Source organism: Ziziphus jujuba, chromosome 9 (genome assembly GCF_031755915.1).
Source record: "Ziziphus jujuba cultivar Dongzao chromosome 9, ASM3175591v1".
Lineage (NCBI taxonomy): Eukaryota > Viridiplantae > Streptophyta > Magnoliopsida > Rosales > Rhamnaceae > Ziziphus > Ziziphus jujuba.
The window spans coordinates 2,542,278-2,567,238 of NC_083387.1; the positions used below are offsets into that span (position 1 = coordinate 2,542,278).

General features: G+C 36.2%; 6 protein-coding genes across 11 annotated transcripts; 2 read left to right on the plus strand and 4 right to left on the minus strand.

The window, feature by feature from the left end:
• Positions 1 to 569: 569 nt before the first annotated feature.
• LOC107426033 (protein SLOW WALKER 1) lies at positions 570 to 2,438 on the minus strand. The gene has a single exon (XM_016036119.4). It carries the CDS (start codon positions 2,361 to 2,363, stop codon positions 780 to 782), a length of 1,584 nt encoding a protein of 527 aa, XP_015891605.2. The 5' UTR covers positions 2,364 to 2,438; the 3' UTR covers positions 570 to 779.
• Positions 2,439 to 2,583: 145 nt separating this feature from the next.
• Positions 2,584 to 5,277, minus strand: LOC107426051 (pentatricopeptide repeat-containing protein At2g22410, mitochondrial-like). The gene has a single exon (XM_016036138.4). It carries the CDS (start codon positions 4,883 to 4,885, stop codon positions 2,888 to 2,890), a length of 1,998 nt encoding a protein of 665 aa, XP_015891624.3. The 5' UTR covers positions 4,886 to 5,277; the 3' UTR covers positions 2,584 to 2,887.
• Positions 5,278 to 5,944: 667 nt separating this feature from the next.
• Positions 5,945 to 14,335, plus strand: LOC107426077 (nodulin homeobox). 6 transcript variants are annotated; one of them, XM_016036173.4, is made up of 18 exons: positions 5,946 to 6,377; positions 7,286 to 7,347; positions 7,657 to 7,782; positions 7,887 to 8,045; positions 8,770 to 8,853; positions 8,930 to 9,058; positions 9,350 to 9,568; positions 10,122 to 10,259; positions 10,395 to 10,490; positions 10,747 to 10,905; positions 11,154 to 11,445; positions 11,538 to 11,663; positions 11,746 to 11,815; positions 12,118 to 12,181; positions 12,297 to 12,374; positions 12,793 to 13,326; positions 13,437 to 13,471; positions 13,760 to 14,335. In XM_016036173.4, the coding sequence occupies exons 2-18, from the start codon at positions 7,306 to 7,308 to the stop codon at positions 14,289 to 14,291; spliced, it is 2,883 nt and encodes a 960-aa protein (XP_015891659.3). In that variant the 5' UTR covers positions 5,946 to 6,377; positions 7,286 to 7,305; the 3' UTR covers positions 14,292 to 14,335. The 6 variants fall into 6 exon arrangements, with proteins under 6 accessions (XP_015891663.3, XP_015891659.3, XP_015891661.3 ...); XM_016036175.4 differs by having other exon boundaries at positions 12,802 to 13,326; XM_016036174.4 differs by having other exon boundaries at positions 12,306 to 12,374.
• A 1,241-nt stretch (positions 14,336 to 15,576) lies between these two features.
• Positions 15,577 to 16,506, minus strand: LOC107426039 (histone H2AX). Its single transcript, XM_016036126.4, has 2 exons — positions 16,182 to 16,506; positions 15,577 to 16,030 (listed from the first exon to the last, which is right to left on the minus strand). Exons 1-2 carry the CDS (start codon positions 16,389 to 16,391, stop codon positions 15,809 to 15,811), a joined length of 432 nt encoding a protein of 143 aa, XP_015891612.2. The 5' UTR covers positions 16,392 to 16,506; the 3' UTR covers positions 15,577 to 15,808.
• Positions 16,507 to 16,643: 137 nt separating this feature from the next.
• On the plus strand, positions 16,644 to 17,527 carry LOC107426059 (uncharacterized). The gene has a single exon (XM_016036149.4). The coding sequence runs from the start codon at positions 16,915 to 16,917 to the stop codon at positions 17,359 to 17,361; it is 447 nt and encodes a 148-aa protein (XP_015891635.3). The 5' UTR covers positions 16,644 to 16,914; the 3' UTR covers positions 17,362 to 17,527.
• Positions 17,528 to 17,556: 29 nt separating this feature from the next.
• Positions 17,557 to 24,323, minus strand: LOC107426058 (serine/threonine-protein phosphatase BSL1). Its single transcript, XM_016036148.4, has 21 exons — positions 23,607 to 24,323; positions 23,385 to 23,445; positions 23,170 to 23,248; positions 22,876 to 22,955; positions 22,690 to 22,784; positions 22,449 to 22,548; positions 22,298 to 22,367; positions 21,743 to 21,844; positions 21,442 to 21,523; positions 21,178 to 21,348; positions 20,678 to 20,867; positions 20,394 to 20,595; positions 20,122 to 20,289; positions 19,804 to 20,042; positions 19,339 to 19,423; positions 19,162 to 19,260; positions 18,894 to 19,093; positions 18,731 to 18,806; positions 18,218 to 18,353; positions 18,001 to 18,140; positions 17,557 to 17,897 (listed from the first exon to the last, which is right to left on the minus strand). The coding sequence occupies exons 1-21, from the start codon at positions 23,809 to 23,811 to the stop codon at positions 17,814 to 17,816; spliced, it is 2,664 nt and encodes an 887-aa protein (XP_015891634.1). The 5' UTR covers positions 23,812 to 24,323; the 3' UTR covers positions 17,557 to 17,813.
• Between the last annotated feature and the right edge of the window lie 638 nt (positions 24,324 to 24,961).

Sequence of the window (24,961 nt, forward strand, 5' to 3'; positions counted from 1 at the left end):
TTCCACAAGTTAAATAGACGGAAAAATAATAGAATAAATGAGAGAAATCAAGTAAAAAGATGAAAAAAAAAATGATTTAGGTAAGAACATTTTACAAAAATGTTTCAGTCTATTTGAAACATGGAAATTGATAATAATGTCGCTCTGTTCACCTTACAAAAATTCTGGAACATTGAGCCGCCAGTCAAATGAACATTATTTATTTGTTATTATTACTTTAGTTAAGAACATTTTTGAAGGATGGGAATCAAAAACTTATTGAGACCTCTGAATTTTAATCAAACTTCCCCTCTCCTGCCTTGGATGAATATAAGCCTGCAAATCTCGTGTCATCCTCCATTTACATTTAAGTTTTGATAGCCAGATGAAGCAAGATCAATCAAATTTTCAGAAGAAGACAGCTTAGCAATCCCTTAATCCTTACAAATTTTAAAAGAACAGCGTGAATAGACGAGGAACTATTGCATTGAATATTGATCTGGAATAAGGACGTCGTAATACAGGCACATCATCAAATATATATCTTCCTAGAAAAAATGCTTGAGACATCAAGATAAGCATAACTGAAGTTTGACAGGGAAAATAACAATTATGATATTAGATTTCTCAATTCTCCTCATGAAATACAAAATGTCTTTAAAATGTTAAGACGAAAATACATAGAATAATTTAGATCGAACACAAAATGGCCAAAATTTTCTTGTAAAAAGAGAGAGAGAGAGAGAGAGAGAGATGAAGGTGAAAGCTAACCAAAAAAAAAAAAAAATGCGATAAAAGTTTCATCTTCTTCCAGCAACCCTCAATAAAGGAGAGATTATACCCTGTATCTCCAGCAAAGATTGTTGGATTTTCACCTCCTCGTCAACAGAACGTTTAAGGTTTCTAATATGAAACTTCAAGGCATCAGAACCTCTAATATCTTCATCTCGAATTTCAAGAACCTTTTTTGTCAAACCCATCAACATGGCCGAGTATCTTGGTATGGTTGAGTGCTTATGCAAAAACACCAGCAGCAATCCAAGTTCCTCTATATCCAAATTTGAAACACATTTCAACAATTTCCTTCTGGCCACCAATTCCTCCATTACAGCAACCACTTTCTCTGGATTCTTACTACCCAACACCGAAACCAAAGCTTCCTTATGCATGAACTTCTTCAACAGCTTATCATGCTCAGCCAATTTCACTTTCTTTGGTTTCATAACCAAGTAATCTCCCTCAGTTGGTTTCTCTCCTTGCCCTCTATGAAAATACCTGAAGTAAGAAGGTCTTAAAACCCGCCTCTGCGGTTCCTCTACCGATCCTAAACCCATCAAATCCCCCAAGTTACTCTCCACAGCTTCCTCCTTTGTCTTCCTCTTTCCTCCATATATGATTCCATTTGATGTTCCAATAACTCTGGTCCTACAATCCGGCGAAAACGCCACCGACATTAAGGGTGCCGGGAATCTCATTGAATGAGTAATCTTCATCTTCGCATAATCGAAAACCTTCATGTACCCGTCCAATGCCACACTCATAATTCTATATTGCTGTGATTCCTCCCCACTGTCTTTTCCAATTTTTCCAACACAAAGCGAAGTCACAGTCTTGTTATGGCTTTCCATGGTATACACCATCTTCCCACCACCAATCACGTCCCAAATCTTGACGGAATTGCCACCGGCTGTCGCAATTAGACCTCCGGAGGGCAAGAAAATTACATCTTCTACCGGACTTCCATGATTGACTTCCATCACTGACCTCGAATCAGTTACTCTCACATCCCAAAGCTTCACAGTATGATCATAGGACCCAGTGACAAACATCTCCAAACTCACCGGTGAGCAATCACCGCACCTCACGTAGTCCTTATGGCCCTGCAATTGCGAAATCGGGGTCTCACCCGCTACATCCCAGTACTTAACAAGCGCATCGTCGCCACCGGATATCAAATGGAGCTTATCGGCAACTGGGTATTTAACAAATCGAACTGGGCGTGTGTGGGAGCGCAGTTTTCGCAGTGGGTTTCGGCTTTTGACATCGAAGACTTGGACCAGACCCGAGAGGTCAGACGCGGCGATGAGAAGGCCATCGCAGCGAAACGAGGCGGAGGAAACGACGTCGGAGAAGGAGGAGATTGTGGCGGTGGGAGAGAAGGTTTGGGAGCTGAAGAGGGTGAGAGACGCCGAGTGGGTAGCAGCGAAGGGATGAGAGGAAGAAGGGGAGTAGGTGAGAGAGGTTATCGATGAGATGAGGTTTGGGATTTGTTGGGACTTGAAGGAGGACCAGTATTTGGATTCCGGGGTTTGTTTCGGTGTTCTAGGCTTAGGTTTGAGCTTGGGTTTCACAGGGAACGTCTTGGATGGTTGAGGTTCCGCCATTGATGGAGCTGGAGTAAAAGGATCTGTCTCTAGGGGTTTTAGTTTTTAAGTTAGGGTTTTGAGTATTGACGAGGAAAAGTTAAATACGGCGCCGTTTATATATATATATATATATAGATAAATGTGCATAAAAAAAGTGAAACACAAAAAAAAAAAAAAAAAAAAAAAGTATAGAAACTATATTTTTTAAAATTCTTTGGACATAAATCTTTGTTGTTATTATTTTGATGTCCTAGTTTCTCATAAATATAAATGTATTATATATATAGGTATATTAAAAATATAGGTGAAAATTGTGCGGCAGACAAAAAAAAAAAAAAAAAGGCGGGTGTTGAGATTAACATGACAGATTTTATAATCCTATGTTCATAAAATTTATACTATGACTGTCATTAAATTTAAAGTTATTGTTCAAACTAAACAAAAATGTCAACTAAAGAGTTATCAACGTTAACATAATTCTATAGCACTTTATCCTCTCCGAAATCAATTGACTATTTGTTAATAAATCATTATCATACACGTTATGTTAAAAAAGTTTGAGATATGTTTGGTATATAGTCCTCCAAATTAGAGACCAAAAGAATTTCCTTTAATACTCTATAAATCTCTTCAGCCTGAGGGTGTGATTCATCAGCGACCAAAAAGTCATGAAACTTACCGTCCAACTCTATAGAGCTATGTCCAGGAATCTTCTTGACTCTTCTCTCTCTCATCAAGCTCCTAACCCTTCTTACATCACCCCATCTTTTACTATTTGCACACACATTTGCCAGCAGCACATAAATTCCACTGTCTTGAGGATCCAAGTCTAAGAGTTTCTGAGCAGAAAGCTTAGCCAGTTCAACATTCTTATGCTTCGTACATGCATTTAGAAGCGCACCCCAAGCAGATTCACTTGGTTCCATTGGCATAATTGTTACCAATTCATAAGCTTCTTCAAGCATTCCGAATCGGCCGAGCAAATCTATCATGCATGCATAATGTTCCACTTTAGGCTCGAGTCCAAAATCCCTAACCATGCTTTTGAAGTATTCTCTGCCTTCAGAAACGAACCCACCATGGCTGCAAGCCGATAAGACTGCAAGAAATGTGATATGGTCAGGCTTTAATCTCATATTTTTCATTTGCTCAAAAAGGGTAAGAGCTTGCTTTGCATGACCATGAGCAGCATATCCAGCAATCATGATATTCCAAGAAACCAAATTCCTTTCTGACATTTCATTAAAGAAATTAGCGGCAGCATCAATATTTCCACATTTAGCATACATGTCTATGAATGCATTCGATAAAATCACACTAAGTTGAATCCCTTTTGTATTGATGTAGTATTGGTGAACCCATTGACCCAAATCCAGGCAGCCTAATTGACCACAAGCAGAGAGTACACACACCAAAGTATTCTCAATTGGAACCAAACCTGCTTCCACCATTTCATGAAACAACTTCAATGCTTCCTTTGGTTGATTATTCTGAGAGTGACCTGCTATCATTGCATTCCAAGATATCAGGTTCTTTTCAGGCATAGCATCAAAAAACTTCCTTGCTGAATCTAAGTCACCACTTTTAGCGTAGCCATTAACAATGCTAGTCCAGGAAAACACATCTCTGGTTTTCATGTTGTCAAAAATCTCTTTTGCCATGATCAAGCAACCACATTTTACATACGTATTCAACATAGCATTAAGCAAATTCAGGCTGCAATCTGCATTCTTCTTTTTTATGTAATCGTGAATTCTCTGTGCCATACCAATATCTCCTTTCCGAGAACAGGCCGAAAGCACGGTGATCATGGTAACTTCATTTGGCGCAACGTTACTCAACAGCATCAACTCAAATAAATTCACAGCCTCCTCTGAGCAATTATGCATTGCATACCCATCAATCATTGTCGTCCATGTAACCACATCCCTTATAGAACTTTCATCAAATTTCTTGCGTGCAAACAATAAGCAGCCGCGTTCAGCAAAATAACGTATTAGCCCATTCCGTACCAACAAATCAGGATAAAAACCCGATTTCCAAATCACGCAATGGACCGAATTACCCTCTAAAATTCCCGGAAACTGGTCACACGCCTTGAGGGCAAAAACAAAACTAAGGCTGTCCATTTCGACGCGTTCCCGGATCATTTGGCGGAAAAATGAAACAGCCATTGAAGGAATCTGAGCTATAGAGTAGCCTCTTATCATTGTGTTCCAGATATAAGTATTGGGTTTTTCAATCTGGGTAAAAAAGGTATGCGCATACTGAATGTCACCGGCACCGGCAAGAGCACAGAAGGCCAAGACCCGACTTGCCGGGAAAGTGTGCGTAATGAGGCCAGTGCGAGTCATGTGCGCTTGGATTTGCTTCAGCTGGAGCATTGTCGTGCAAGACTCCATGACTAGCAAAACTGGGTTTGTGATTATTACGTTGGTTTTTGATTTCCATTGGAATTGGAGTTTGTTTGATGAGAACCACCTCAGCGATTGCAGAGCTAATGGAGTTGAGTGTAGAGAATGACTGATCAGATGTTTCATGTGAAGTCGCTAATGAGATTTGAAAACGGCCAGTTACTTTTATTAAAGTAAAATCCAAACTCCTCCGCCTCAGCTCAACAAAATTCACAGAGAAAGAATATTCCACTGGCCCTGATTCCCAGTTTTCTGAAAACAATGGTCGAAAAGTGAAAACAAATCATGTTTTCATATCTATTTCAAAAATAAATAAATAAATAAGTGAAAACAAATCACATTTTCCATTTTAACTCTCATGTCTCCGCATTTTACTTTTGAATCTCCGGTTACAATATGTTTTAAATCAAGTTGTACTTGTATGAATATATGTATTTTATTTGTAGCAATTTTAATCCCATGTCCTCTCTATTTTTATTTTTATTTTTGTAATGAAGAATCTTTAGATTTTATTTCCAAGCAATAGTTTGAAAAATATAATTATATGGCGGTGATTCTAAAAATAGATAATTAAGTTCTATATGACTTTTAAAAAACGTATACACGTATATGGGAACACGTATTTAATAAAGAGATACAAGAAGAGAATAATAGATTACAATAAATATGAGGTATGAATACGATAATGGACTTCTTTTATGCTTTTGGAATTAAAAAATGAAAAGTTATTTAACTAAATATACATAAATTTTTAAAAACCATATAGAACCCTAAAGAAATTGGACTATTAAGAAAAAAATTTTATTTATTTATTTATTTTTTTAAAGTTAATATATAAGAATAGTTGTCAAGGTCACATTATTGCCCCCAAAAAAAAAAAAAAAAAAAAAAAAGGTTAAGACGGCATATTAAATGATTTGGGTTATAAATCATTTGGCTCTAAACTTTCATGATTTTGTTTCATTATTATTTTTATGCTTCCAATTGCTATATATAAAGCAAAATAAAAGTTATTTTCCGACTCCTTTTCATTTAAAATCCTCTAAACATCTAAATTTGGAGTAATAATAAATCTCCATATTAAATATCTCAGAAAATATTTTCAAAAAAAAAAAAAATCTGAAAAATATATATACATATAATATAATATAAATTTACTAAAAATATTGTTAGAAAGGAGATATTAGAAAAACCCATGAAAAAGAAAAGGATACAGAACAAAAACAAACAGAGAGGCTTGGCTTGAAAACAAATAAACCAGACAATTTTTTTTTTTTTTTTATACACTTGGCTCTGGCAAGGCAAGGGGTTTATACGTTTTGTAGAGCTCAGGATAAGCGGAGATCCCTATCAGCGCACGTTAGACAGTATCGCCGTTCACACAACCACCAAAATAAAACGGCAACTACAGAAGAAACAAAGCGTATGCTAACATTAACGTGGGCTTCAATCACACATTTTCAATTCACGAATCAAGACCTCCACCGAGAAAACCCGCGAAATTATTTTCCTTCTCATTTTCTCTTTCTTTTTCTTTTTATTATATTTATTATTTTTTATTTTCTTCCTTTTCGAGCTTCGAATCTCGCTCTTCGAACCTCCTCGATACCTTTCTCAGGTCAGCTTTCTCAAATTTGAATTCTTTCACTTGTATGTAAACTGGTTTTTCTTTTCTTTTCTTTTTTTTACTATTTTTTTTTTTAATTATTTGCTTTGATATAACTTCTTGTTTTCGTTTAGTTGCTTGTGTTTTTATATTCCTACTGTGCGGTCTCTGGAAAGTCTCTGCATTTGATAGGGTTTTAACGTTCAGTTCGTTTTTTTGTTTGGTTTAAATCTAGGGTTTAAAAATGGGTTCTTAAAGATTTTTATGCATATCGGAGTTCTATTTAACTTTTGTTTTTCTTCGAGAAATATATGTATAATGGCTTTTTTACTGGATAAATCTACAATTAGATTTTACGAGTTAAATTTTGGCGTATACCGAAATTGGTTGGTTAGGTACTAGCTAAAATGCGTACTTTTCAGATTTCTTGAGAGTATTTTACTTTTTAAAAAAAAAAAAAAAATCATATTCACGTATCCCTATATATTTGCAAATGTACTTAAAGTTGAATGTTGCAGAATTTTCTCTGCATGTGTTTTTGACAATCATGCACGCACACATATGTATATTAACTATCTATTATGTACTTACAGTACATCTGCTATATATATATGTATGTGTGTGTGTGTGTGTGTGTATGTATATCTATATGTATATGTATAATACATAGATATAGTACGTATATGTATATCACTTCAGTGTGCATGTGAATACTAGCTTACAGTTGGTCCAATTGTATACCTCATTATGTGCTAGAACAGTGGCTTCAGCTGATTCAGGCTCTTAGGCTTCTTAAAGGGTGTATTTGTAGACATGTTTTGCCCAGGAATCTAAAACGGGTCTAATTTGATTCAATTATGTAAGCTACTTATTTCATCTTTTTTTATTATTGTTATTATTATATTTCTTTCCTTTTTCAGTTGGTTTTAGATTTTGAAGAATGAGACATAGTAAGGAAGAGGCATCATGCAGTGCTCCACAAGTAAGCATTTCAATATCTAACAGTTACCTTTATGTTTCCTTTTATATATTTATTTTCAAGTTACCCACTTTTTGGTTTTTTCTTTGTTTCTTTCCACAATTAAGTATTTTCAATAACTAAGAGTTGCCTGTGTGGTTCCTTTTTTGTTTTTAGGTCATCCTCTTTATAGTTTTCTTTCTTTATTTCTTCCAATTTTAATTTATTTTTCTTTTTACCTGGTGTTCCTTATTAACTTCTATCCATTCCTACTTCCTAGGACTCAGTTTTCCTGTCTAGCATGATGAAGTTCAATTTTATTTCTATGAACAGGTCATTGACTTAATTTCAGCAGTGAGGGAGTTAAATGGGCTCAGTTCTCAGGATCTTAATATATTATTGAGGGACTCAGAAAATTTTACAGTACAGTATGTTACTGAGAAAGAATCTTTATTAAAGGTTAAACATCTTTTCTAATTGTATTTGACATCATTCTGCTATTATCTGTTATGTGATTGCCTTTTTACAATCACTCATATTTTAAAATCTATGTAATGTTTCAGATTGACATGGAAAAGCTTGCAGCGTCACTTCCATTGCACCTAATTGCAGTACTCATGTCATCAGATAGAGATGAAGCCTTGCTGAGATATTTGTTATGTGGCATTCGGTTCTTGCATTCCTTGTGTGATTTAGCACCTCGGCATGCTAAGCTTGAACAGGTTGCTTATGCTACTGCTTCTATAGTTATTTTTCTTCATATTTTTCTGTTCCTTTATTATATATATATATATATTTTTTTTTTTTACTTTCATGCATTACAAGAAGGTTACAAATTATTAGAAGATAAACATATCTAATCATTGAGGGTTTACTCATTGAATTGGAACCACATATGATATAACTTTTGGCGGATTTGCCAGCAGACATCTCCACTCTTTACTATTAAATAATTTTGGAATTTCTGGTAATCTAAATTTGACAAATGTTAATGGGAGAAGAAGGAGAGTTGTCGCTACAATTTTTGGCCATCTGTGCTGATTTATAGAGGAGGGCACTATGGGTGTTTTAACTTTGAATCAAAGAGCAAGTTCATTTTAGCCTTTTTATTGCAGTTTTAGATTGACATGTTCTCACAACTCACAAGCACGTTATGTCATTACTTGATTGTATGTGTTTGAAACTTGTTATAGCGCATGTGATTTTAGCTATTAATTTCTTATTAAGTAACTTTTAATTGGGACCTAAAGTGAATGTTGTAAGTTTTCTGGTTAGTTGACTAAAAATTTTTCTATTTATCTGTCACTTTGATTGTTATGGATTCTTAGAGAAATATGTTGCCTTTCATCTCTCAATTTCCAACGATTTGGATGTTCTTCTGACAGAATGCAGGGGTGAAATAAAATTTTATTCTGATTTTCATTCATCACTGGATTTTGGTCACAGATTTTGCTAGATGATGTGAAAGTGTCAGAGCAACTGCTTGACATGACGATCTATATGCTAATCGTTTTGGCCTGTTATGAACAGGTTCAACTAAATTCTTATTTTCAAGGTCTATCTTCTTTTCTGTTTCTCTACTCTCAGCCTTGCTTTCTTGGTGCAGGAAAACCATAATTTCAGTACTCTTCCCCTTCTACATTCTACACTGGTGGCATGCAGTCTACATCTATTAACGGCATGTATATCTTCACAGTGGCAAGATCTTGTGCATGTATTGCTCGCACATCCTAAGGTAAAATTTGGTTCAGAGGCTCAGTTTAAGTTGCTCTTTTTGGTAACAGGGTTCAGTTAGATAATTTTGGCAGTCTCTTTTCATAACCATTCGTTTGCATGTTCATGAGATTGTTATGCATTTTTTTGTCATAGATAATATATAAATATATATATATATATACATATGTTTTTTGAATAAGTAATCTGTGTTTCCAAAACTTTAATGAACATTATCCATAATTTTCTAAGCTTGTTATGTTCTTTGCTGACACATTTATGCACTTGTTGATCGTAGAGCTTTCTGTGACAGGTTGACATATTTATGGATGCAGCTTTTGGAGCAGTTTGTGTAGCCATTAAATTTCTTGAGATCGAGCTGTCAACACAACATACTGATTTTGGTAACAAATCAAGTTTGACCGCCGAACAAATGGTTAACTATCTCTGCCAACAATGTGAGGCCTCTTTACAGTTTCTTCAGTCGCTTTGCCAGCAAAAATTGTTTCGTGAGCGACTACTCAGCAATAAGGTTTTCAAACAGCATCTCTTTCTCTCTTTTATTAAAAAAAAAAAAAAAAAAAAAAAAAAAAAGAAGCACTTTTATTCAGGAGCTGTCTTGTACATGTACTCTGCAAGTTTGAAGTGGGGGGAAAAAACACGTGGACATAGATTGCACCTCTTTAAAAAAAGAAAAAAGAAAAAAAAGAAAAAAAAAAAGGGGAAACAGACTTGTGTGTGGTCTTAACTGAAAGGAAGTTCTCTTGTTAAATACTGATGCAGATACCCATTTCTCTTAAACTCACTTGCATGGAATGCATGAGTAGGTCAAGTATGTAAGCAAGATGTGCTAAATTCTAGATAGCCAATAGTTGGGTTTGGGTTAATAGGTCATAGTTTTGATCAGAAAGTTAATGAGACAAAGTTTTAAGTTCTTTCACTACATTAGTTTCATCTAAGATTGTCTTGATAGATCCTTGTAAAGTGTTTTGGTATTTAAATTCTTATTTTAATTTGGTTAATTGCCATATGTAGTTCACTGTTCTTATCATTTGAATAAACTATATGATTTTGGTACGATACAGGAACTATGTGGAAAGGGTGGTGTTCTGTTTCTAGCTCAAGCCATCTTGAAGTTAAACGATATGCCAATGCCACATTTTGTAGAGTGTGCCAGAGTCGTGGCTGCTGTATCTAGGCTGAAAGCGAAAGTGTTATCAATTGTGAGTCATAAAGATAGCTATCTATTTAGTTAGAGATGAAAGCTGCTTTAGAATCTAATACAGCTTTCTATTGTGTAATAATACCTCCGTGCACAATCCTCAATTTATATCCAGACATAACTCCCTTTTCTGCAGTTGTTGAGTCTGTGTGAAGCAGAAAGCATTTCTTACCTGGATGAAGTTGCCAGCTCGCCTGGAAGCCTGGATCTGGCTAAGTCTGTTTCATTAGAGGTTAGCTATCTTTTATTTATAGACTGGAGTTAAAAGTGATGGTTAATTGATTAAGGATCAGACTTTGTGTGGTAGGTCTATTGATGATCTATTTGACTGCTGATCTGCTAGCTGCAATTTTTCCTTTTTATCAATTTATTACTATAAATAAGTAAAAAGAACAATTGTAGGTTGATCATGAAGAAACCAAATGATATTTTTATGCGCACCTGTTATGGTCATGCTGTTCGATATCAATTCATTTATCATGGTGCAGATTCTTGAGTTGTTGAAGACTGCACTTGGTAGAAATCCCAAGCATACTGCTTATTCTAATAGAACTTTCCCAATGGGGTTTTTGCAACTCAATGCAATGCGCCTAGCTGACATCTTCTCTGATGATTCAAACTTCCGATCTTACATTACAGTATATTTTGTACGTACTATTATCATTCTTGAGCTTCAGTACTCCATTTTTTTTTTAACTCTACTTTAATAAGAGTAGCAGTCGTTTTTCAATCATTATCATCATGGGTTGATATTTAGACCGAAGAAGCAGTAATATCTCGATTCATGAAAACTAAATGCATTATCAATATTTGACACATATATCATCATGTATTTTCCTTTACAAGCATCTGTCTTGAATATGTTTGTGACTGTGTTGTTTGTATGTCCCTCCAGACGAAGGTTCTGACTGCAATATTTTCGCTTCCACATGGAGATTTTTTATCCACTTGGTGTTCTTCTGAACTCCCAGTGAAGGAAGAAGATGGTTCTATTGAATACGATTCATTTGCAGCGGCTGGATGGGTTTTGGATGTATTTTCATCAATCAACCCAAGAAACCCACCAAGTTTGGATTTTACTGCAGTCTCAAATAATATGTCCCAGGCTTCCTATGCACACCAGAGAACATCATTATTTGTGAAAGTAATTGCAAATCTTCATTGTTTTGTCCCCACCATCTGTGAAGGTTGATTCCTTGCTTATCAATTTGCAATTTGTCATCAATTGTTCGGTGCATCTGAAATGTATATTGATCAGACTCTGTTTCTTCATTCACAGAGCAGGAGAGGAACCTTTTTCTTAACAAGTTCATGGAATGCTTGCAAATGGATCAATCTGATGAGTTGCCTGGTTTTATACATAATTCGCATTCTCCCAAAGCTCCCACTGTCTGCAGGAATCTGCGTAATTATCAATTCCAAAAATTTTTCTTGTGGATGAAATTGCAGATATTATTTCCTTCCTCACAAGTAACTTTTACATGTAGGTTCCTTGCTAAGTCATGCAGAATCGTTAATTCCTAATTTTTTGAATGAGGAGGATTTACAGCTCTTAAGGTGATTTTTTCCTCAACCATATTAATTTTCTTTCCTATAATTTTTCTGCTCAAATTCTTTCAAGAATGTTCTGATAACTTCTTGCCAGAATATAATTGTGGAGAATGTTACCTCTATTAAAATAAAATTTTATTATAATAGACCAGTGTGGATGCTTAAATTTTGTAAACGAAAATTAACTTTTCTGTAGTACTAAATTGCTGGGTTACGACATGGGTACATGAGTAATGAAGTTGCCTTGCATTATTTTCTTCTGGACTTCTGGGCCTCTGACAATGTCCTTTTGGTCATTTTTGTTGCAGGGTGTTTTTTAACCAGCTGCAATCGTTACTTAGTTCAACTGAATTTGAAGAAAATCGAGTCCAAGTAAAAAAACCAATGTTCTCTAGATTTTTCTTTTCTTTCTTTTTCATTTGTTTCACATTCAAATCTCTCTTTTCTTTATCAATTTTTTAAAATATTTCAAATCATTATTCTTAAGCAAATTCAGGAAAAGAAATATGAGGAGTCAATATCTTGGGATAAGTTTGCTAAACTCAACATCAGCGAGCATCATCAGGTAATGCTGGAAGTTCATTTCGTTCTTTCACACATTTTTGTTTTGCAGAAATTGTTCCTTTCACGCTCGATAATGTTAATTTGTTGATCTAGATTTCAGAATGTTTGTTGATACGTGTTTATTATTTTTAAAACCACTTGGTGAAGTTCATACAAATGAATTATTTTTGTTGCCTTGTTAACTTGAATATCAAAGGTCATAAAAGTGCTAGGAATTATATATTTGGAAGATAGAAAAAAGAAACTTTGAAAAATAACCTGCATACGTAATTTGAATAAACCTTCAATTCTATGTAATTCCTTGTTTTTATAAATGACTTAAATCAGCCAATTCTCAAATTGGCTTATTGAGTTTTTGAATGGTGATGTAGCTATTTCTCAACATAGTGACCTGAGAAGTAAAGTTTGATTCCTGGTAGGAGGCTCAGAGTGCAGGGGGATGCTCATCACCGTTGCAAAAAGAACCTACAGATCTTAATAACAAAAGTGGTAATTTGAAAGAGGAAATGTGTGAGAATTCTGCTTTTCAAGATGCCGACCAAACTTTTGTGAATGAACAAGAGGATCAAGGAGCTGATGCAATAATGGAAGACAAAGGTAAATCTGGAAGGAGTGCATCTGGAGGCATGGCAGAGATTGATAGAGATGCTCAGAATGTTGAAACAAGTGGTTCAGATACAAGCACCACAAGAGGAAAGAATGCCGTTGATCAAATGGACAACGGTGAATTCCCAAAATCAAGCCTGCCCATCAAAGAGAGTGGGAATGGCAGTAATCTAGAAGATGAGAAGGTTGAAACTGTTCAGTGTGAAGAAAAGCAGCGGAGAAAACGAAAGCGAACTATCATGAACGATAAACAAATCTCTCTAATTGAGAGAGCCCTTGTAGATGAACCTGAAATGCAACGAAATGCAGCTTTGGTTCAATCATGGGCTGATAAATTAAGTAGTCATGTAAGTGAAACGCTCTTCAAACTTTATCAATAATTCAAAGTAAATTTTCGCTATTTTGAACAAAAACACAATTTCTTTCCTAAGAAGTTTCTCCGTTGTGTTTTTTGCAGGGTTCTGAAGTCACATCGTCTCAGTTAAAAAATTGGTGAGGATGCCTGATCTTTTGCATATGCCCAAGTGCTAAGTATAATTTAATTCTACAGTTAGCAATCAGATGGCATAAATTTACAATCTTATAATGGAACAGAATTTGTGTCGTTTTTGAAGATTTCAAGTTTGCTTCCAACACCATCTTTGAAAAACCAAATATAAAACGTCACCAGAAAATCTTTTTTAATTTAGTTATTTATTTGATACAAGGTACACTCCTTTCTTGTGCAGATATATATTATAATCTTTTTCTTTTTTTTTTATCGTTATGTGTAATCTACAGGCTGAACAATAGAAAAGCAAGGCTCGCCCGCACAGGTAGGGATCACCGTGCGACTTTAGAGGGTGAAACTTCTTTCCCAGACAAACAGGTTGGGCCAGGACTTAGGTCCCATGATACTCCTGAGAGTCCTGGTGAAGATGCTAACATCCAATCAAATTCCAGTAGAGATCCTCAAACTATGCTGAGAAGTGGTGCCGCCAGAATCACTGATTCTTCCCCATCAGAAGCTGTTCCTATGGGTCTTCCAGAACTTCAGACAAAACCGGGTCAATATGTTATGCTTGTAGACTCGGTTGGAGAAGAAATTGGTAAAGGGAGGGTATTTCAGGTACATGGCCAATGGTATGGAAGGAACTTGGAGGAATTAAGAACGTGTGTAATAGACGTTAAAGAGCTGAAAGCCAAGAGAGGGACGAGGCTGCCATACCCGTGCGTAGCCACTGGAGTATCATTTGAGGAAGCTGTAACAAAAATAGGTGTGATGAGAGTGATGTGGGATGCCAACAGAATTTTCGTATTACGTCCTAAATGATGTAAAGAATGCTTATATGATTTCACTGAGAAATTTTCTTTTTTTGTTTTTTTTTTTTTTTTTGGGGTTACCTGAAAGCTCTTTTGTTTTGTATGCAGTGCAGTTAGTAGACCGTCTTTTTTAGAGAATAGGTTTAGTGTAGATTTTAGCATTCAATCTCCTCCATTTCGATATAATTTCTTTCACTTGAAAACGTGTTCCAAAAGCGGAGAGGGTGATACTTATTCTAGGTGGTAGGAACTCTATTTTCCTTTCAACACCCTTAGGATTTTGTCTTTTTAAAAGTTCTTCGTGTATCTGGAACAGTAAAAATAAAGTCAAAAGGGGCACCAACAAATTTCTGAGGCATGCATGTGTAGAAACCCGTAAAACAATATTCCATGCATTATAAGATTTATCAGGGTTGTATTTAGAAAGTATTAAGATATTACTGTATACACCCAAGGTAAGCTTGCAACAGTATATTTACGATCTGCTTGCTGGGCTCATTTTAGCGGCTGATGACTAAGAAATGAAAAGAAAATTACCGTATGATACACCCTTGACCATAAATGTTGTTTGTCACCATATTGTTTACTGTATACAAAGAAATAAATAATCATCAGGAAATTTGCTGCATCGGTCCTATTTGGTTGGTTCAATACAGAATTCTTTGGGAACGGGAACGAATGTTTCATATACAATAAATACTTTGGGTTTATTTGGAAAAGTACATATTTAATTATTGTATACAACAAATTTACTCGATTAGATCAACGAATTTTCATTTGCCACAAAGAACAGAATTACTCATTGCATTTCTAAATACACCTATAATGTGTATGGCATACACACTTACAGGTCGGTTTCAATTCCAATTTACAGTAAGAAATTATGGGTGTGAACAGATATATTTTAGCTGTATTTGGAAAAATCACTTTAATCGAATCAAGGCTCATTATAGTGGGCTTGACTCCATAATGACTGCCCAAGTTATCTTCCAAGGTTCATGTAAAACATATGTCTTTAGACAAACACCAAAAGGATAACATGTTTCAGAACCAAAACCGTATTATTGAAAATACATCTTCAAAATAATCACAAGCAAGAAGCTGATTCAATGCTACGCCGCATGGGTATTCTATCATTTTAGGTTTTTAGATGTGGTGGATGGAAATTTTGTTTAAAAGGATCGAAAAGCACTAAAATTCATGAAAAGTAACTTCAAATAAATGTAAAAGATCATATAGAATCAGTAAGATGTCGCATCGCTCAGCAATAGCATTTGAGACATTAAAAAAAGATGGAACATAAACGGCTTCAGAGATTTTTTTTTTTTTTTCTTTTCTATTTTTCATTTCAAATCTGAACAAGTAGAATCAGAATGGAAATTTGGTAGAGTAGGCTTTACAAAAGAAAAATACTAGTTTCATTACAAACTGCTACTAAACTATAATACCCATCAAAATTTCAAAAACTACACATCTAAAAGGTCAGCCTGTTTATTTCCTTAAGAGAAAATCGAACCGCGCTACGCTTTAGTACTCCTGGGACACAGAGCCGATCTCGGCCTTCCCTTTGGCAGCCTTCTTTGGAAGCAAAGATTGATGAATATTTGGTAATACTCCTCCATTTGTAATAGTCACCGATCCCAAAAGCTTGCTGAACTCCTCGTCGTTCCTCACCGCAAGCTGAATGTGCCTTGGAGCAATCCTGTTCTTCTTGTTGTCCCTAGCAGCATTCCCAGCCAACTCCAACACCTGAATTTAACCCCATAATAATAATATAAAGAAACAATCACCACATGGTATAATAAACCCAAAATGTGAAGCAATTCCCGACAAATCGAAATTTTGCTTAGCCAAACGAAGAAAAAACGAAGGATGTTTGAGAGTAAATGAGAAAAAAGACCTCAGCGGCAAGGTATTCAAGAACGGCAGAGAGGTAGACAGGGGAGCCGGAACCCACACGCTGAGCATAGCGACCGGCCTTGAGGAAGCGAGCGACTCGGCCGACGGGGAACTGAAGACCTGCCTTCTGAGATCTGCTCACGGACTTGGAGTCCTTGCGTCTGCCTCTGCCTCCCTTTGTGGTGGTTGCAGCAACTGCTGGGGTGCTCATAGTTGCCCGATTTGGGGTGTTCTGGTTGGATTTCTATGAGATTTTCAAATTCTGATCTTTCTGCGAGAAGCGAAGATTTTGGTTAGTTTGGCGGGATGAAAAATGCCGGAGAGAAAGGGAATTTATATAGGCAGAGCGTAGGTGGAGAAGAGCGTTTTTGATTGGTTAATCGGGGTATCACACGGATCGCCAACGTGGAAGCAAGTTTTCGGATTTAACTTTTCGCGGATTTCAAATTTCTACTTGATTTGGCGCGGGAATTTTGGTCTAAATTTTAATTCCGGAATTTGCATTTTTTAGGTTTTTTTTTTTTTTTTTTTTTATCCCTCTCTTTCTAATTTTTTTTTTTTTTTTTTTAAGGTTTTCTTCCCTCTATTTTTTCTAAATATATTATTTTATTTATTTCTTAACATATGTATGTATATATTACGTAAGCTCATAGCTACCACGGTCAAAAATCCCTCTGGGCTAACGCGGTTTTAGACTCGTAAAAAGGAGGTGGTGCGCATAAGGTGTTCGAAGAATGGCCATGGTGTCAGAAACCAAAAAAATTGAATCATCATCACTCAGAGATATAGTGCCTGCAGCTCAGAACAACATAAACACACAATTCATACTCCTAGAGAAGGGAAGGATAACCACAGAAGGCCAGAATAAAACATGCTTGGCACTCGTGGCCGACGAGACCGCCGCTGTACACTTCCAGTTCTGGGGTGAAGAGTGCGAAGCGTTCGAAGCCGGGGACATAATATGTTTGGAACATGGAATATTTTCATACACCAGGAACAATCTGGTGCTTAGGGCCGGCAAGAGAGGGAAGATAGTGAAGGTTGGAGAATTCACAATGGCTTTCGTCGAGACTCCCAACATGAGCGAAATCCGATGGGTCCCTGATCCCAATAACTCCAAGCGATACGTGCAGGAGGCTGTGATTTCTCCTCACTCCCGCATCTTTCCACCAAAATCTTGAAAATCAGTCCCAGTTTTCTGCTTTCGTGGAACTCTAATAAATTGTTACTCTTCTTACTTTTTTTTTGGGTTAAATAAACTGTCAGCTGGCGGCCTTGTGACCTATAATGAGGCATCCAATCAGAGATCTGCATTTTATAGCAATAAAGAATATTTTACATGGACAATCTCAACTTGATCATAAAAAATGACTCACTAAAAGGAAACAAATACTTCTATATCGAAAATTTATGGTATAACATTATTATTTATACTACAACACCCAAAAAAACTGTACCCACCAATTTCCCTCCTATAATTTTATCTCTGTCACACAGCATAAATTACATCCCCTCTGCGGGCCATATTGTACACATAATTTACAAACTAAATTTCAGGAACAACTATTTTTCTTTCCTCCAATTTTCTAACTCGTCTAAAACTAGAAATACAAACATTCCGTTGTCAGGGATATCATATATATGCAAGGGAATTCCGGTCAAGGTCAGGCTGGGGGCGACCACGGGTAGGAGTAGGTGGTCTCTGAATGTTAAGCTCCTGCAGTAAACAATAAATATAAGGAAACGGAATGAGATGCTACACAGAAGGCAGAATTGATTCTATAGATTAATGTGTATTGGAAGTGAGGAAAATCGTTTACCTGCATCCATGTGTCCTCAATGACACGTTCTGGAGAGGTTTCAGGTGATTGAAGAGGGGGAGGCAAGGGGTGGATTAATTTCGGAACTACAACTAAACCCCTGCCAACCACAAGTATAGCTCCCGCATTGTTTGCCGTCCCTATGCAGATAAATTATGCCATATGAGATTGGAATTACCAGCAAACAAAAATAAGAAACCAATGCAAGTTTGCTTACCACAATAGTTTGTAGCCGAAAAGAGAGTAATCAACTGTCCCTGTGCAAAGCGTTCAAATCCATCCATGACACATTCATGAGCCCTTATAATGAGCTGCAATTTGTTTTTCTTGCAGAATTCTGTTACACGATCAGGCTGCAATTTGGAAGGATAGCGGTGGGATGTTAAAAGTATGCAGAGTAATGAACACGGAAATCCACTAGTGTGCAAGTAAAGATGCTGACAAATTTCCAAAGGGGATTCAAGATCCACTTTTAGCCGATATTGCAAGCAAGTAAAGAAAGTTCCAAAGGAAATAAGCTACATATGTTCCTTAATATAATTCTTTTACTTTTCAACTGGTCCTCAAGGTAAATCTACCATATACCTATGTAAGAAATAAAAGCAAACTGCTAGAAAACACTTTCTCCTTAAAATTCATTTCTAGAGAACATATAACAACATCATATGTATATGTACATGTATATGTAACCTTTTCTTCAATATATTTCAATGAACTAAAATGTGCATACCCCAAAAGTGACAAGACCAGGCCCTCTAGCGTTTGGTCTCAAACCCTCTACGCTATCGTTTTCTGTAGGATCAGACCTGTATACAGAGATGTCAAAAGACCAAATAAACATAAACATAAAAATAATAAATAACAAATAAAACATGATATGAACATTAGAATACCATAGAAGGTCCATTAAAATTATAGATCCAGCATCCATTGTTATTGGTCTCTCAAGCTTCTCTATCTGCTCTACTGAGTGTATAGACCTTCCAATGCCACCATGCATACAGATAATTTTCTTCTCAATTAGCGCAGCAAGTGGTAGATAGTTGAAAAGTTGATTGAATCGTGTCCATGCCCATATCCCATCGTTCTCTCCCTAAAGTAAATTAATCACTAACACACTCAAACCATCAATACTTATTTATGAAGTGTACATATACATACCATTCTCTCAATGCACTCTATGCGAAAACCAAAAAGTGCATTTATGTCAGCAGCCTCATGGTTTCCACGTATTAAGTGAACATTCTCAGGATACTCAATCTGCAAGATCAACAAAGGCACTAAGTGAGAGAGTAGAACTATATAAAAAATTTCAAATACTCAAAGGAAGAAGCTTGCCTTGAGTGCCAGGAGCAAAGTTATGGTCTCCAAGCTGTGTTGACCTCGATCAACATAGTCCCCCAAAAACAAGTAGTCAATATACCTGCAACATTATTAGACTCGATAAATAAAACTACAAACAAAGAAACTCAGTCCATCTACTGAAGTAACAACAGAGATCAAGAAATAATTTTTTTTGAAGGACTTCTATACCAAGGTCCTGCAAGAAAAGCAAACAGCAGCTACAACCTATATCATACACAAACAGCAGGCTTCTCACTTTGGATGTCACAAAGTTCCCAATTTTGTATTTCAATCCACAATTAAGTCAATGTAACCATAAACAATTACTACTCTATGATAACTAATTTCATATAATCCAAAGTTCTAATAGTCAGTTCTTTGTAATGCCTCTGTTTTATTCATACAAACAAACTACGAGTAGAAAGTCAGACATTGCATGAGCACAATTGCCGAACTTACGTTATGTCTCCTGCTGTTGATGGAAATCCATATTCATCAAATAGCCGCATCAAGTCACCAAATTGTCCATGAAGATCACCAAATACTTTTACAGGAGCTTTCAGCTGAAGAACTGTTGGCTCATGCATAAAGATCTGTTCAGCAGCATAACAGAGCTCACCAACTTCATAGGAATCCAAGAAAAACCTCCTATTGGCAGGTGCTTTCCAGTTCCGAGGCCTCAGCAATGCAGATATAATCTACACAAGGAAATAGGTATGATGAAAAACAAGAACACAGGACATAATATATAAAAATTAAACCTAAAATGTTGCTTGCCTTCTTATGTAAGCCTTGAGGAGACTTCTGCCTGGTGAACTTTTTGGTAGGATAAGACAAATCATTATTTACGGGAATCATTCGTCTGCTCTCATTTTCAAACTGATCCAATGATAATTGCCTCACCATCCCTCCTAGGTTTCCCATAGTCTCTTTAGCAACTACAACCTGTGATAACAAAATTTAATAATTTTAATCATGCAGCTTCAGAAAAAAACAAAAAAACAAAAAAAAAAAAAATTTGTAAACATTAATTGGTTCAAAGGACATACAGCTCTGGGATGGAGCCGCACATCTGCCTCATTATCACTGCCATCTGAAATTGTTTCTGCGGCTTGTGAATTGTCATCTGATACTGATGTTTCTTCAGCAGGAGCACTAGAAGCAGCCTGCACTGCTTGCCACACAGCGGTAGCTGCCTCAGCTTCAGCAGCAGAAGCCAGCCTTAGTTTCTCCAAAGAATTTTTGTCCATGCTGTAAAGATTAATGTCAATCCCTTAATTCTTACAAACATCAAACCGAGTCAGGATTTGAATGAGATGGTATAACAAAATACCTCAAGCCACCACCAGAAGAGGGAGTCTCTGGGCCACCATCCAATGATGATATTGCTTGTGAATTTCTGTTAGAATGATTTATTTTGGGACTTGTTATAGGTGTAGATCTCTCGGATGTCAAAACTGGAGAATTTACTTCAGGCTGACATGGTGAATTTTCAGCAACCAGAAAATCATCTAGCAGTATGTCTGTGTAAAACAACAATATGATGCAAATATAATCAAGATTGCAAGAGAACACCAATACATGATGTCAAACTTCAGAATTATTTATAGCAAACAAAAATCTAACAGAAAGTGAAACAAAGAACCTTACAATGACGAGGGAGAAAGCCATTATGCGAAATATAACAGTTATAAAAGAAATCTATTCTGCAACTGACAATACTTCATTTAGACAACTAAGTTCAGTATGCCTGGTCTTCAAAATCAAAATAAAGATATTTATAGTTCTATAAGCAAAACCCTTTTATTGTCAACTGTGTCTTAAATCCCTTACCCCCTCTCAGGCCACCATAGATATATAAGCGAACACCAACAGATGCAGCTGCATGACGACAACGACGCATAAGCTCCAAAGAAGGATCATTTTCAGTAAGTCCCTTGCTAGTGCGTGCCGATGTCACGAGCCCATTTCTGTCTAGCCAAACTCCAGCAGCAGTGTCCAATACTATCAAAACAGGGGGATATGACACCTTTAATCAAGAACAAGTTCCTTAAAATACAATCATTTTCATGACAATGGAGATGACCAGATACGTACCTGCAACAGCTGCTTCACCTTCTACTGAACGCCCTCCCCTCAGAACACCTCCAGTCACATGTAAACGCGCACCAACGAAAACCTGCTAGCATAGAAATACAAGTATGCTATAAAAATTGCCTTTAAAAAAAAAGGGCTGTCTAATGCAAAAGAAAACCATCATCAAAACCTATAATAAATAACAGTCACTGTATAAATATTGAGCAACACAAAGAAGCATCATGCTTAGAAAAAGATAATTAATCAAATAATGGAAAAAAACAGGTAACTATATTATTCTGATCTATATCTCATCACTTACCGCAGCATGTTGATACCTAGGTGAAGGAGACACTCCAGGAGCAAGGGTCCATTCCCACTGACCATTCCTATGCATAAGTAGCCCATAAGCATCTGCCAATGGCTGCGGAAGAACACATACAATTACAAGAACGAGACAACAACATTTCATTGAAAGGTCTAAAATTAGCAAGTGACACACAAAATGCATACATTTTATCCATAACCCTTCAAGAAGAGAAGTCACTTAGCACGCGTATATCATAGAATTCCATATACTTGACGAAAATCTACTTTTGACTGAGAGACAACTTCTGTAAATTCGGGTACACATATTTGGAACACCAACAAAATTGTAGAAGTAGCTCACATATATTTAAAAAAGCTTTTCCAGAACCCCCATGTCTAGTACTCCTCCCTTTCTATCAAAATTTTACATCATTGAAAACATAATAAAATTTTATTAGAAGTTCACATTTTATTTAGCACACCACAATACACCATAATGTCATATGCACATGCTTAATATTTATTATCAATTTGGTTCTTCAAGTATTCATGAGAAGAATCAACATACTGCTCCAGAAGTGTCTCTTCCACCACAGAGCAAAAACATGCCATCTGAGCGGGCACTAGCTGTTGCATACCTACAAAATAAAAAATAAACTTTAGCCATCTGAAAAATAAAGAAATCCATATGAATCATTGATATGCAAAATAGCACTCACATTCTAGCAGAAGGTCTATCACCTTCTGGGCTCAGCCTCTGCCATGCATAAGGTTTCTGAGCAGTATCTAAAGCCCAAGCATCAGACAGAACTCTTTTTCCTGAAAGAACAACAAATTCACCATTACATTGTCTGCATAAACATGCACTCTCGCACAGCAGATGGACATATGGAAAATGATCATATTTCTCACATTAAGATAATCAGAGAGATAAATAAAACCGAACAGAAATGCCCTCACCATCATTGCCACTGACAGTAACAAGATATCTTTGAGCAACCAAGTCCATTACATGGCCATATCGAGGCCCTGGTCCCTGCCCTTGCACTACCACTCTACATTCACATTGTAAGAGAAGAAAAAGTATTGATAATCGCAAGTCAAATCAAAATTCAAGAACCCAGAATGAGTAAAAAGAAATCTCACCTATGCCACTTGAACTTATCATTGGTTAAGTCGAGAACGTAAAGATCATCTGTAGAATGCCCAGCGGGACCTATGCCACCCTAGCCGTACAAAAGAAAATCCATCAATATCAGCCCAACATCCAATAACACGGTAATCAAAAATACCAAAAATCCATCAATATCAGCCTAACATCCAATAACACGGTAATCAAAAATACCAAAAATCCATCAATATCAGCCCAACATCCAATAACACAGTAACAAAAAATCTCGAAATCCCATTTTCCCCCATTTCAGCTATTCCTTTAAGCACCTGAAAGACAACCATAGTGCCCACTGCAGCTGCGGCATGTGCTGCCCTCGGAGATGGTGGCTCACCAGCGGGCCTGATTCTGCATAATTCCAACACCCAAAGCAGCGAAATGATCAAGGACATCAAAATTCAGTTCCAAATCCATCAAAATTCAGCTCCACAAAAATCCATGCCAAAAAAAAAAATGTAAAAGAAAACTGCAAATAGGAAGTTACCTAGTCCACTTCCGAGTAAGAACATCATAGGAATGAACAGAATTTGTCACACCGGCTAACCCTACATTCAATCAATCACAACAAAGATAAAAAATTACAGAATTTAATTACAAAAATGCTAACTTCAATTAACAGTAGAACAAAGTAAAAGAGAGAGAAATAAAATAAAATAAAATAAAATAAAATAAATATATATATATATATATATATATATCTACATACTGATGCCAGGGGCGGAAGAAGAAGCTCCGCCTTCAATGGCAGTGGCTCCACCAAAGAGGATCAGACGAGGACCATAGGTTTTAGTGGCAGCGACGGCGGTGAGGGTGTGACCACAGCGAGGACCAGGGGCGTCCTCTTCGGTATCCCAGTAGGTCTCCAAGCCACAATAGGTCGGAGCCGGGTATAGCCAAGGCTTCGAGCCCATCGAATCCTAAAACCCGCTCAGATATCAGATTTCTACCAGATCACACACACTTTCTTCTAATACTTGCAGAAACCAATCACTAAAATGGTACAATGAATTAGAACCCTAAGATCGGCAATGATGATGGCGATGCTGGAGGTGGGGCCCGGGCTTGAGCTCCGGACCCTCTAATGCCTCTCTCAGCTGATTTTTTTTTTTTTCCTTTATTTTTTCCAATTTAATGGCTGGATTTTTTTTCTTTTTCTTTTTTTTTCATAAATTGCGGTGTTTTTTGAGGGCGGGTTTGTGAACTGATATACAAATTAGTTTTCCCTCTGTTTGTAACCAAAAGTTTTGTTTATTTCTTTAAAAACAAAAAAAACAGGAAGAAAAAAGAAAAAAAAAGAAAAAAAAAAGAGAGGTATCTGGTTTTTCTTTTTCTTTTTTTTGTTTTTCATTATCTGAAAGGAACACCCTCTGACTGAATAGTTTTGACTAATACCTCTGTGTCTGAACACAAATTAAAAATAATACAAATTTATTAATAAAACTATACAAATGTAAAACCACTAGCCCCTTAATTTCTACACGCATATAACTGGTCTACCGACTAGGATTTTAAGATTATCAAAGACCATAAGGATTTTATAATTCTGGACTGGCTCATAAAAGAAGCCTCTAGTAGGTTGAATGTAACAACTTCATGGTCACGGAAAGATGAGTCACTTTTTGAACATATTGTCAATGACTCCTTCTTCTAACCTAAACATCATTTTTTTTTTATTTAAATAAGTAATTTATCTTAAAGATATATCTGCTATTAAAAAATTATATTATAATTTGTTAGTAATTTAATAAATTAATCGAAATCCTAAAATAAATTAACAAAATATTTGAGTTCATGTAGAAACACTATTTAAACGACGAGTGATGGATAGAGATGCAAACCCAACTACAAATACGGGAAATGGATGGGATACGCCTATTGGTGGAATGTTATTGAAGGAAAAGCAAAGAACAAGTAGTGAGATTTTTTCTTTTTTTCTTTTTTTTTTTTCTTTTTTTTTTTTTTTGGGTATTCTTGCATTTTCACAATTTGTAATAGTATCTGTATCGATTTTTATAGAGATTAGGCTTTCACTAATACAAACTAGTAATGGGATTGAGATAT

Bases quoted from the DNA above. Each gene is read 5' to 3' on its own strand.
- LOC107426059 (XM_016036149.4), top strand. From the start codon at position 16,915: ATGGCCATGGTGTCAGAAACCAAAAAAATTGAATCATCATCACTCAGA.
- LOC107426058 (XM_016036148.4), bottom strand. From the start codon at position 23,811: ATGGGCTCGAAGCCTTGGCTATACCCGGCTCCGACCTATTGTGGCTTG. The intron at 23,249-23,384 runs GTAACTTCCTAT...GGAATTATGCAG, and splicing joins CTTACTCGGAAGTGGACTAG to AATCAGGCCCGCTGGTGAGC. The intron at 21,845-22,297 runs GTATGTTGATTC...GTTCTTCCGCAG, and splicing joins GAAGAGACACTTCTGGAGCA to CCATTGGCAGATGCTTATGG.
- LOC107426039 (XM_016036126.4), bottom strand. From the start codon at position 16,391: ATGAGCACCCCAGCAGTTGCTGCAACCACCACAAAGGGAGGCAGAGGC. The intron at 16,031-16,181 runs GTCTTTTTTCTC...GGTTAAATTCAG, and splicing joins TTGAATACCTTGCCGCTGAG to GTGTTGGAGTTGGCTGGGAA.
- LOC107426033 (XM_016036119.4), bottom strand. From the start codon at position 2,363: ATGGCGGAACCTCAACCATCCAAGACGTTCCCTGTGAAACCCAAGCTC.
- LOC107426051 (XM_016036138.4), bottom strand. From the start codon at position 4,885: ATGAAACATCTGATCAGTCATTCTCTACACTCAACTCCATTAGCTCTG.
- LOC107426077 (XM_016036173.4), top strand. From the start codon at position 7,306: ATGAGACATAGTAAGGAAGAGGCATCATGCAGTGCTCCACAA. The intron at 7,348-7,656 runs GTAAGCATTTCA...TTCTATGAACAG, and splicing joins CATCATGCAGTGCTCCACAA to GTCATTGACTTAATTTCAGC. The intron at 10,491-10,746 runs GTTAGCTATCTT...ATCATGGTGCAG, and splicing joins CTAAGTCTGTTTCATTAGAG to ATTCTTGAGTTGTTGAAGAC.